This window comes from Berghia stephanieae, chromosome 15 (assembly GCF_034508935.2).
Source record: "Berghia stephanieae isolate SIO BIC M18660-M18661 chromosome 15, UCSD_Bste_1.3, whole genome shotgun sequence".
Lineage (NCBI taxonomy): Eukaryota > Metazoa > Mollusca > Gastropoda > Nudibranchia > Aeolidiidae > Berghia > Berghia stephanieae.
In genome coordinates, this window is record NC_088374.1 from 7,428,890 (window position 1) to 7,441,328 (window position 12,439).

The 12,439-nt window shown below is 36.0% G+C and overlaps 1 protein-coding gene across 1 annotated transcript in view; it reads right to left on the reverse strand.

Annotated features, from left to right (window-relative positions):
- The window catches only part of LOC144960753 (sucrase-isomaltase, intestinal-like), a 68,499-nt gene that overhangs the window by 39,404 nt on the left and 16,656 nt on the right, over positions 1 to 12,439 (reverse strand). Inside the window, exons 3-5 of the mRNA XM_078894048.1 lie at positions 7,355 to 7,484; positions 6,578 to 7,015; positions 5,700 to 5,931 (exon numbers count right to left, since the gene is read on the reverse strand). Coding sequence (XP_078750174.1) covers positions 5,700 to 5,931; positions 6,578 to 6,891 — 546 coding nt within the window. The 5' untranslated portion in view covers positions 6,892 to 7,015; positions 7,355 to 7,484. The remainder of the gene's footprint in view (positions 1 to 5,699; positions 5,932 to 6,577; positions 7,016 to 7,354; positions 7,485 to 12,439) is intronic.

Sequence of the window (12,439 nt, forward strand, 5' to 3'; positions counted from 1 at the left end):
CCTAAGGTGACCACCCCATTTATATTTGGAGTTACGCTCCACTGGGTGTCTTTTTCTTCAGTCTTGGGTTCACTCCTTATTGTAGTTCCACATCTCACAGTCCCACACCACGTGTATTTCCATCTATAGGGAATGAGATATCAAAACAGATTTAAGAGTTACGCCTCTTAGTTCAAAGTCGCGTCTTGACAACCGACAGACGCTATCGCCATTATTAGTACCAAATCATTAGCGGGAAGTTTAGTAAGTTTAGGAAGGGTTGACTCATTGTATTGTACTATTAATCAACATCTTTTATTTTTAATTTGCAGTCTACATCATATTTTGTTAACATTTCATAATGGAGAAAACTAAATAATAGATCTACGTTTATTATGATATGCATTTTTGTACAGAAATATGAATAATAAATTTTGTATTTGGAGCTTGTAGTTGGTTTGTTTACAAATAACTTCTCCGCCGGTGACGTCCAATCAAGGGACGCTACTCTTCCGCTAATCTCAATCCCTATAGTATTTGGATTATTCTCCATTGGTGTCCAACCCCATTTTTCAGGGTTCACTCCCCACTGGTGTCTACCTCACACAGTTTAGGGTTTACACCCCATTGATGCCTTCCTCCATAGCCCGGGGTTCACTCAATATTCACTTGTATCTATATCTCTTTGTCCTGGGTTCGCACCTCACTGGTGTCCGTCTTTCATTTTCCAATCCCAGGTTTGCTCTCCAATTGTGTCCACTTCCCCCAGTCCCAGCTTCAATCACCTCTGACGAAACATATTTAACCAAGTAATGTGCTACTATGTGGTCTAGTGGTATGACACTCGCCTTCGGATCGGAAGGTCCTGGGTTCGAGCCTCGCTCGGCGCATAGGTGAGTCTTTGGAAAAGACTCTTTACTCACATTCTCTCACCGTATTCAGGTGTAAAATGAGTACCTGGCCTTTAAGAGCGTTGTCTCTGTCCGAAAAAATTGTAATATCGCCTAACAGGCGTCATGTTTCGTTCCACATGTTACGTGTTGCTGTTGGTCAGGACCCCTTGTAAAACGCTTTGAGCACATTTAGTGCATATTGCGCTATATAAAAGCTCAATATCTTTTTCAATATTTTTAACCGAGTACAATGCGATAGAACCCAAATTCACAAACAAAAGAAATCGTGCATTGAAAATGACTGACTTTTGTTGTGCATTGCAATAGAATACAGAACACTGTACACCATGATATCCAAAGACGTCGTGGAATGAATTCACACAATTAAAATGATTGGCCTTTGTTGTAAATTGCAATAGAATACAGAACACTGTACACCATGATATCCAAAGACGTCGTGGAATGAATTCACACAATTAAAATAATTGGCCTTTGTTGTACATTGCAATAGAATACAGAACACTGTACACCATAAAATCCAAAGAAGTCGTGGAATGAATTCAGACAATTAAAATAATTGGCCTTTGTTGTACATTGCAATAGAATACAGAACACTGTACACCATAAAATCCAAAGAAGTCGTGGAATGAATTCAGACAATTAAAATAATTGGCCTTTGTTGTACGAGTACATTATGAATTTTTTATATACTTGCGTTTACTATCGTAAAAATATTTGACCGAGTTAAAGTCGTTATTTGTTTTCACTTAAGATAACAAAAGCATGTTTTCGAAGGTCTATAAATATTCTCATTAAATCAACACAAAGAGTCTATTTAACATTATGAACAAAAGAACCCGGTTAGACTCGATTGCACGGGAAGATATGAACACGCCGACAGACTTGCCTAGACTCTTTGAAATTAGAAATAAATAAATAAATAAAAAATAAAAAACACTGCCGGGTCGTCGAGTCAGTCTCCGGTGTGGGTTAGCCCACTTACCATGCTCAAATCGCTTTAAAATGAGTCACTAGCAACACATAACATGTAGGACGAGACATGACGCCTGTTTAGCGATATTACAATTATTTTTTTTTCGACAGAGACAACGTCGTTAACGGCCAGAAACTCAAAAGGTTACACTTGAGTACGGTCGGTGAGTAAAAAATATTTTCAAGGACTCAACTATGCGCCGCTCATAGTGGGATTCGGACCTAGGAAACTCCGACCGAAGGCGAGTGTTATACGATTAGACCACATCGCCAAACATAGTGACATGTGCATTAAAACGATAACAAAGGAACGTTTGTCTTTAACAATGTAAGAAATGGTATTATTACACCTCTCTCATTGGAAAAGTTGAATAAATATTTTATTCTACGATTGCAGAATATTTCAGCAAATTTTATTAGTGTGAAATTAGATGTAATAGACAGACATTGGTAATTATAAATAATATTTTGGTGCGCAGGAATACAAATCCAACGTTTTTAGTTTTGGGTCAAATTGTTATTTGAGCAGAAGGAGAAAGATACAAATTATGGTGAATAGAAATACTAATACCATATCATTTGGTTACAAAATATCTAATAATCTTACTTGGAGGGGAAGAATAAACGTATTTTTTTCATTTCTTTGAATTTATTAAACTCGTTATATTTTTATCGTGCCCAATAACACATACTCGCAAGCTCGTTGTGTTATTGGGCACGATAAAAATTTATCGTTTCATGAATACAAAGAGATGAAAAAACCGTATATTAGTTCTTTATTAAACATAATATAAGTTATTCCCCAGTGTCATTAGATCAGCTGGTTACAAAAAAGCACCTCTTCTTATCGACTTTTATCTCTGAGACTCTTCGTTCGATTTCTTTCAAATTCATAATTCAAATAATACAAATCCTTATACGTAGACAGTCAGAATTTTATGAATATGAATTGAGAAACAAAATGATTCAGTGATTTTTGGAAAAAAAAGTGTTCAGAAATACAATATCAGAAGAAACAAAATGACGCAATATTGCAGAGAGTAGAATGGCGACGTTCCTGGATATCTGGCTAATAATTCTAGATCCAGAATCTAATATATCTCGACTTAACCTTCTCCTTACCAACTATAGAAAAATCGTCACATTCGTTACGATACAACCAACCTTTTTCTTATTCAAATTTATTTTGTAAATCATAAAATTTAAAGAAAATTAACAATGTGTTGTAGAATATGTTTTGCTACTAGATATGTATCGCAACATTTTACTGCTTTTATGTTTGAGTGATAAAAATCTATTTTGTGTTACTTGCCTGTGAAGTTTTGGGGAAAATCTTGAAAATGGCTGGGAAGGAGAGGATTAATACCGTTTTTCGACTGTGGGTAACAAATTGATGGTCGGCGGATCAGACCTCTGATTTCTCGATTTTCACCATCGGCGGATCAAACCTCTGAAGTCTATATACGAGTTTTGAAATATGGTTTATTGAAACGACATCAGAGGTCTGTCTAATCCGCCCAACATAAAATAAAATATGGTGCACAAAGCTCGTATAAATACTAACGAAAGAGTGAAAATGTAGAGTCTTCGTATAGGAACAAAATAGACAATGGACGTTTCGGGTACAAACCCTTCGTCAGCACAACAATACACAAATAAACGTGGAAAACAAATAAAATAAAATAAAATGCAAAATAACTTGAATCGTCTGTACTCAAGGTCGTATGTAGACTTGAGAGTTTTAATCCTCCGATGAAAAAGTTGAAACTTCAGATGTTTGATCCGCTGACTATCGAAATGTAATTGATGATTTAGATTAATGTTGCTATGTGGTCTAGTGGTATGACAATCGCCTTTGGCTGGGATGGTCCTGGGTTAGAGTTCCGCGCTGAGCGTCGCATAATTGATCTAGTTCACCTCGCCTTACCACCGTTTTGACTCATTTGGTTAAAGATACTATAAGATATCGATGGTCGGCGAATAAAACTTCTGAAGTCTAAATAGGAGATTTGCGCACCATTTTTTATTTGATTTTGGGCGGATCGCAGACCTCTGATGTCATCAATTAGATCAGACATGGTGCGCAACGCTCGTATGTAGACTTCTTATTTCAGTGGGTGGAGCAGGCACTTATGTTGTTAACAACAAGAGATGAAGTGAGTAGGAAAGTGCCAGAATACAATGGAGAATAAAACAAAAAAATTTCGCGGCGGTGATGGGGGTTTGAACCCGCGACCTTACTGGTACTACAACTCCGCCTGGCCAGTGAGAGCGTGACTCTACCGTATGAGCTTTTTGGATCGTGGATAACTCATACGGTAGAGTCACGCTCTCACCGGCCAGGCGGAGTTGTCGTACCAGTAAGGTCTCGGGTTCAAATCCCAATCACCGCCGCGAAATTCTTTTGTATTCTCCATTGTCTTCTGGCACTTTCCTACTCACTTCATCTCTTGTATTGAGACTGCTGAGTTTTGATCCGCCGACCATCGAATTAATTAATTAATTAATTAATTATGCATCAATCCTCATGAATAGCTGGGGTCCCGATAGCTCAGTTGACAGAGCACTCGCTTCGCAATTAAAGGGACCGAGTACGATCCCGGGTGCAGTCGAGATTTTTTTTTCTGACACCCCCTCCCCCCCCCCCCCCCCCCCCCCCCCCCTCCCCCCCCCACACACACACACACACCTCCTTTGTCGACCCAACAGTTATCGAGTAACTGATCCTGTTAGATCTGACAGAAAGTACTTTGTGACAGAATGGCATCCTATCCAAAGTTTAGCAAGCAATTGCTATTGTCCGTTTCCCTATATTATATAGAAACCGGAATAAACTCCGGCTCCATGGACCGAACGGCTCTGAAGGCCTATTAGTACTTATGGATGGTTCTCTCAATTTAGCAACAAGAAGAATCTTGCTGGACAAGCACCATTCATTGCTGGGAGATTATTATTGTAAAAGTCAATCAACATTAAGCACAATCAATTGCTAGAAGGTGTACAATTTCATTAATTAATGATATGCGTTTGGGTAGTATACTCGCAAGATCCTCCAGCCGGATATAGCATACCAAGACACAAAACCACCTGTAACTTTAAACGGTCTGATTAGTAAGTTAGTGATAACTTATCATGAACATAGCTGTTTTGAATAAAACAATAGCAAAGAACTGGACGACGTCACTTTCATTCTATCTATATTCCTCAGTAATACAGCGGGTTATATGTTGATACGGTGTAGTCTTGTAGTATGACGCTCGTCTTCGGATCCTGGGAAGGTCCTAGGTTCAGTCCCGCTCTGTGCGGCGTATAGTCGAGTCCTTAGAAAAGACGCTTTACTCACATTTTCTCACCGTACTCAGGTGTAAAGTGAGTACCTGGTTGTTAACAATGGTGTCTCTTTCCGAAAACTAATTGTAATGTCGCCTACCACGCGTCATGTCCCGTCCTGAATGATAAATGTTGCTGTTGGCGAGGGACCCCTTATAAAGCGTCTTGAGCACGTTTAGTGGATATTGCGCTATATAAAATCTCAAGTTTTTTTTAGCAAAAATGCAATATGGTACCCGCCGCCTCAAAACGGTATTAAATCGGGATGATCAAAGTGCTGAGGATAAAATCCATGACGAAAAACATCAGACTTGGGTTGAGTCCATGTATGGATTATTGCAGAAAAAATATAGAATTTTAAAGTGCTGAAAACAGAAATTTCGTTGTCTTGAACAGTTAAGCTTCAAATTGACCTTTCATCATCTTGTTCCTCCCGACATAATACCGTTTTGAGATGATGGGTCGTATATAATCTCAGAATATAAACTAGTTCTATCTACTTACTTTTATCCTGATTCGGTTATCGGTCTGAATTTCAACAAGGACAGATACGTCATCAAAAACGTCATCCACGGCACTCGTCGTTCTGACGTCACCGCTATCCCTAGTCAGTTTCCACGTCATCTGCTTTCCTGTGACGTCAGTGGTCATGTTTGGCTGGATGATGACGTAATCATGAACATCGGGGAAGATGCACCAAGGAGCTCCTTGCTCTGTCTGAGGCTTCCAGAGGCATCTGAGTTTAAAACAGTCTATATTAGGAATGTTTGATTGATTGATTGATTGATTGATTGATTGATTGATTGATTGATGAAGTGATAAACTGATTGCCTGTTTGATTGATTGATTGATTTATTCATTGATAAACTCTTTACATGATTGATTGATTTATTTATATATTTATTGATTGATAAACTGATTGCCTGATTGATTGATTAATTGATTTATTTATTTATTGATAGACTGATTGCCAGATGTTTTGATTGATTAATTTATCTATAGATAGACTGATTGCTTGATTGATTTATTTATGCATTGATAAACGCATTGCCTCTTTGATTGATTGATTGATTTATTTATTTTTTCATTGATAATCTGATTGCATGATTGATTAATTGATTTATTTACCTATATATAGACTGATTGATTAATTAATTTATTGATTAAATTATTGGCTGACTGAAATGACTGACTAATTTATTTATTTATTTATTATATATTAATAGAGTGATTGACAAATCGATTATTGATAGATAGATTGATTGATTGATCGATAGACTGCTTGAATGATTGATTGAACTGAAAAAAATAATGAAGATAATATCTAATGTCAGATTACGGCAAATCAAAGACACGAGTCACAATTTTCACAACAAACTCACCCTCTATTCAAACAATCCGCTTTACTGGTCTTCATCTTATCTTCCATCCTCCTGAGTAGAGGGAGGCAATCGACGAGAACTCCCCCTCTCTCCAATTTTTCCATATTTTCATTGGAATCACCGTCGTTCTTCAGATGGTTGAGGACCAAGCCCGTAGTCACCGCGGCAATGAAACACGCGACAAGAGCACACAGTAGGGCAATGACGAGTCTTCTCTGTCGATGCCAGTAATGATGGTGCTTGTCCCGGTCTTCTTGCTTCGAGTTGGAATTTGAATTGAAATCCCTTGATTCCACATGTTCTTCTTTTCTCATTTTGTTCTTATCTTATCTTATCTTATTAAAGGGTAAAATGTTTGTTAATTTGTTGTGGAAGAGGAGGAGGAAGGGGGGATGGGGCCTGTTGACAACTTCTAGCGCAGAAGATTTTTGAAAGTGTCTTGAATATTTGATAAACAGAAATAAACAAAACAGCATTTTAAAAAAAGAGGAAACTACCAAACACGGAATGTTTCGAGCTCAAAACTCTACTTCGGCGAACAACAACAAATAATAAAAGCATTAAAACTTTACTTTTTTAAAAATCTTGTTTGTTTTTTTTTAGTTTGGTTTTATTTTTGTTTGTTTTCTTTGTTTGTTTTAAATATTTGTTGCAATGTATTTATGTTTTAATTGGGGTTATTTTATCATTGGCTGAATAAGGGTATTGAGCCCGACACGTTACGTGTATGGCATTTCATTCTTGTTTAAAGTTGTTATATTCAGTATTGTTAATTACTTTTCTTAAATTTACAATCCACAGCTTTTAACAGCTTCATATCACGTTGGCTTGAATGTTGATTTTTTTAAAAATGGTTATAATATCATATCACCGGTGTTCTTGTTACTGTTGTAATCATCTGTAAATCCTGTTAAAAATACAAAGTATGTGCATTTATTCATAAATAATAAATAATAATAATAATTAATAATAATAATAATATATAATAATAATAATAATAATAATAATAATAAATAATAATAATAATAATAATAATAATATAATAATAATAATAATAATAATAATATAATAATAATAATAATAATAATAATAATAATAATAATAATAATTAATAATAATAATAATAATAATAATAATAATAATAATGACAACAACAACAATAGCAGCTTAGTATCACCTTTACCTCTCATCACATACGTGTCGTTGCATGAAATAATTTATACAATAATAACTCACTAAACCTTCAGTCAAATAAAACTCAATTTTTATTTTCTTTTTGGAGGTTGTTTCCGTAATGCAATTCATATTAAGACGTAATATTTTGGGGTGTGTGAGGTCGTAAGATTACGAAGGTTACAATAACGAAGTAAAGTCGTGAAATCAAACATTATCAATTAATCATTATTTTTGGTCCCTAAATCCTTGGGAGTGTGTATGTAGCAAGTTTTTTGGTGTACTAATAATGAATAGGTTACATCAAGCTGGCATAACTATTTCAGTAACAAGATGTATTGACAGTTCGAAGTTAACGTCACTCAGGTCTTTGTTATTGTTTTTTGCCATCCGCGTTTATGAGTAATCCTCATTAAACTGTATTAATCAGACTATAATCGTTTTAGGTTACACATAGTTTTGTGTGTTTGTCCGTTATACTTCCGGATGGCAATGTTGTGACCTTCTAAGCCAAGCGCATACTATCTATAGACAGGTTTTTAGGATTACGGGACGTAAAAGATCGAGTATGGATGATCTTTGCTGACGACAATCCCCTATTTAGACTATAAAATACGATACCATCACTCTGAAACAAAGAAGATCAATTGGATTCAATAGTCTGATGCCACGTCCGCTCAGCAACGAGCAGCTTGGTTCGAAACAAAGAAAATCGGTACTTTTTATTTTCCATGCTGGCTATAACTTTTCCACATGTCATGTGATCAGAATGTAGAAAAGTCAAAACATGATCAGATTTATAATGTTTTTCTCCTCTGGATACACTTGTATGCTCGTTGGAGAAGTATTTCATAAGGGCGTCCGCCGTTGTTCCGATAGTTTAGAACCAGTTACTAAGTTACTATACGTCATTAGGAGGAAAGTGACGTCACGATTGTTGAACTCAAGGAATATATCCAGTCCTTCGTCGAGTGGCTTTACACTTCCAATAAAATAGGAGCCAGTTTTTGACATCACACCTTTGTTCCCAATTGAAAGCAAGGCATGTGTCAATCGTCACGCATCCTAATTCATCTGCCACGGCCATGTGTTAATTGACCATGATGAATCGCCACATTAATTCATAGAACGATGATGATACCGTGAGGGCTACGTGAAATAGGTAACTTCAGTACATGCTTGTTACCTAAGGTAATCTTATCGCCTCAAAAGGCCTTTGGAATATAAAAAGAGGTGTGTTGTCAAGTGTTACAATGCAAACGTGCGGCTATGTGGTCTTGTGTTAAGACACTCGCTTTAGGATAGGAAGGTCCTAGGTTCGAGCCTCGCTCGGCGCATAGTTGAGTCCTTGGAAAAGCCTCTTTACTCACATTCTCTCACCGTACTCAGGTGTAAAATGAGTACCTGACCGTTAACAGCGTTGTCTATGTCCGAAAATATTGTAAAATCGCCTTACAGGCGTCATGTCACGTCCTATATATTAAGTGTTGCTGTAGGCCAGGGACCTCTTGTAAATCGCTTTGAGCACGTTTAGTTGATATTGCTCTAAATAAAAAAAATCCCCTCATAAAAAATCTGAAGATGTGAGTATAACACAGTATCAGACCGTAGCCATCCTAAACTTATAGCTTGACACTAGAACCCGCTAGGACTTACAGTTTGACGTCATTTTCTAGATTTTTGCACCGCCTAGTGAGTTGTCGTTAATAGTTTTCAAGTTTATTCAATCTTAGGCTTTCGCCAATAAATCAACAATTTGATGACAACATACATGAAAGTGGAAAAAATAAATAAAAAAAAGGTAAATGGAACAAAAAAATAAACTGATACACAACACAAAAATACAACAATCGTCATACCATCAATACGTACAATAATAATAATAATAATAATAATAATAATAAGAAGAAGAAGAAGAAGAAGAAGAAGAGAAGAAAGAAGAAAGAAGAAGAAGAAGAAGAAAAGAAGAAAGAAGAAGAAGAAGAAAAAGAAGAAGAAGAAGAGAAGAACGAGAAGAAGAAAACAAGAAGACAAGAAAGAAGAATATCAATAATAATAACAATAATATTACCATCATCACTACACCCCAATCATCACCGTTACGACCACCACCATTACCATTATCACTACCACTATCACCATCACTTTTACATTTCTAATCAGTTTTTCTCATTAAAAAAAAAATAAATAAATAAAACAAAAATAAAATATTGATACCCATTACAACAGACCTCCTCACTACCACGAAAATTCCCGTAGTACTACGGCTAAATCCCGAGCTGGATATAATAAAGGGTTTTAATCAAATGTCATTTCTTGAAAACGAAGTTCTGGTGCCAGAGCTATCACATAGAGTTAAAAATATCCCCCCCCCCCCCACGGATTATAAGGACAAACTGGTTATTTTTAAGGGTAGTTAAAATGTCTACGATGTCATTTACCCTGAAAACTACTTATTACATTTTCCTATTTCAAGTAGGCTGGTCTGCTATGATAAGTATCAGTTCCATAGTCAAAATAAGACAAACAAAAATAACTTTTATTTTAATCAATAATCCATACAATTTGATGACAACATACATGAAAGTGAGAAAAAAAAGGTAAATGAAACCAAAGCATAAAATGATACCATAAATAATCATAAAAATATAACATTGTAATACCACCAATACTTACAATAATACTAATAATAATAATAATATAATAATAATAATAATAATAATAATAATAATAATAATAATAATAATAATAATAATAATAATAATAATAATTGTAAAAATAACAGAAGCGCCACAGCAATAATATCTAGTATTGTATTTGTAAACGAGGACCACGCTTATATCCCATCCGTTGACAATTAAGAAGATAGGGATTATATCATGGTCATTCTGTTTTGGATAATAAAGTTATTGACTTTTAGTAATACTAGGTGCTCCAAAATGCTTTGGTCTGGGTGATCTTTATCTTCGGGGAAATTCCAACATAATAAATAGCCCATCACTTATTTAACACATTTCTATCGATGATTAAAGTTCTACGGTTTCAGACTATCTATAACTTTACGATGGCTACGGTGTCAGACTATCTATAACTTTACGATGGCTACTGTGTCAGACTATCTATAACTTTACGATGGCTACGGTGTCAGACTATCTATAACTTTACGATGGCTGCGGTGTCAGACTATCTATAAATTAACGACGGCTACGGTGTCAGACTATCTATAAATTAACGACGGCTACGGTGTCAGACTATCTATAAATTAACGATGGCTACGGTGTCAGACTATCAATAAGTTAACGATGGCTACGGTGTTAGACTATCTATAAGTTAACGATGGCTACGGTGTCAGACTATCTATAAATTAACGACGGTTACGTTCAGACACAGCAAGAAAAACAAAAATACAAGAACGAGAAACATCCCATCAACCTGGCTGGCTCGGGGTCGAGGAAATCTGATTATTTTGGATTGTTTATATTTCTTCTAATTTTCTTTCAGAGGTCCCCGATAGCTCATTTAGTAAACTAGTAGAGCATTCGCTTCACATGCAAATGGAACAACATCAATACGGATGCAGTTGAGATTTCTTTCTGACCCCCCCCCCCATCCCTGTCCATCAAGGAGTGAATGGATACCAGGATCTGTTATCTGGCGGAAAGTACTTTGCGATAGACTTGCGTCCTATTTAAGGATAGCAAGCAATTATTAATTTGGGCTGAAATAGGATTCAATAGTCTATAAACAAAGACAGTCATTACTTCATGCTGGCTATAACGTTTTCACATGTCATGTGATCAGAATTATAAAAGTCAAAACATGATCAGATTTATGATGTTTTTCTCCTCTAGATATGCTTGTCGGAGAAGTATTTCATAAGGGCGTCCGCCATTGTTCAGATAGGTTAGAACCTGTTACTAAGTTACTATGCGTCATTATGAGGGAAGTCTGTGACATCACGACTGTTGAAGGCTATTGGGACGATGTCTTTCATGTTAAGTGTTATAATAAAATACCCACCAATTCTGATCACCAGATGAATACGACAAAGACACAATACCATTAATAATCTATAACGTTTTCTCGTATGGATCCTTAATTAAAACTAACCACCAAACTAAACGTGCTGTCTAGGAAAAAATCTCAATCATTCTATAGATGAAACGAAATTGACGTCACTCATGTCTTTGTTGTTGTTGTTTTTGTTTTTTTGGTTTGTTTTTTTTGCCAACCACGTGAATGAGTAATTCTCACTAAACTGCATTATCCAGACGATAAATATTCAAGGTTACACATGGTTTTGTGTAGTTGGTACGTTATACTTCCGGATGGCAATGTTGTGAGATCCTAAGCCAAGCGCACAGCGTATTATATATTATCAACATTGCGATTTGTCCTTCTTATCTGTGAACCAAGACTAACATGATGATATCAAGACATGAAACTTCGGGGCGACTTCTGTATGTTGGTTTTCAATGTCAAGTCGGTATTTTCAATGTCAAGTCGGTATTTTCAATGTCAAGTCGGTATTTTCAATGTCAAGTCGAGTATTCATGGTATGCGTCTAAATAAAATAGACACCATTTCCACCCGCCAGATCAATCGTACACATCGTAAACATAAAAGTTTAAAGACTGAAGAGATAATTTTGTGAAAAGAATTAGCCCAACTGAAGATAGAAGGCTGCGG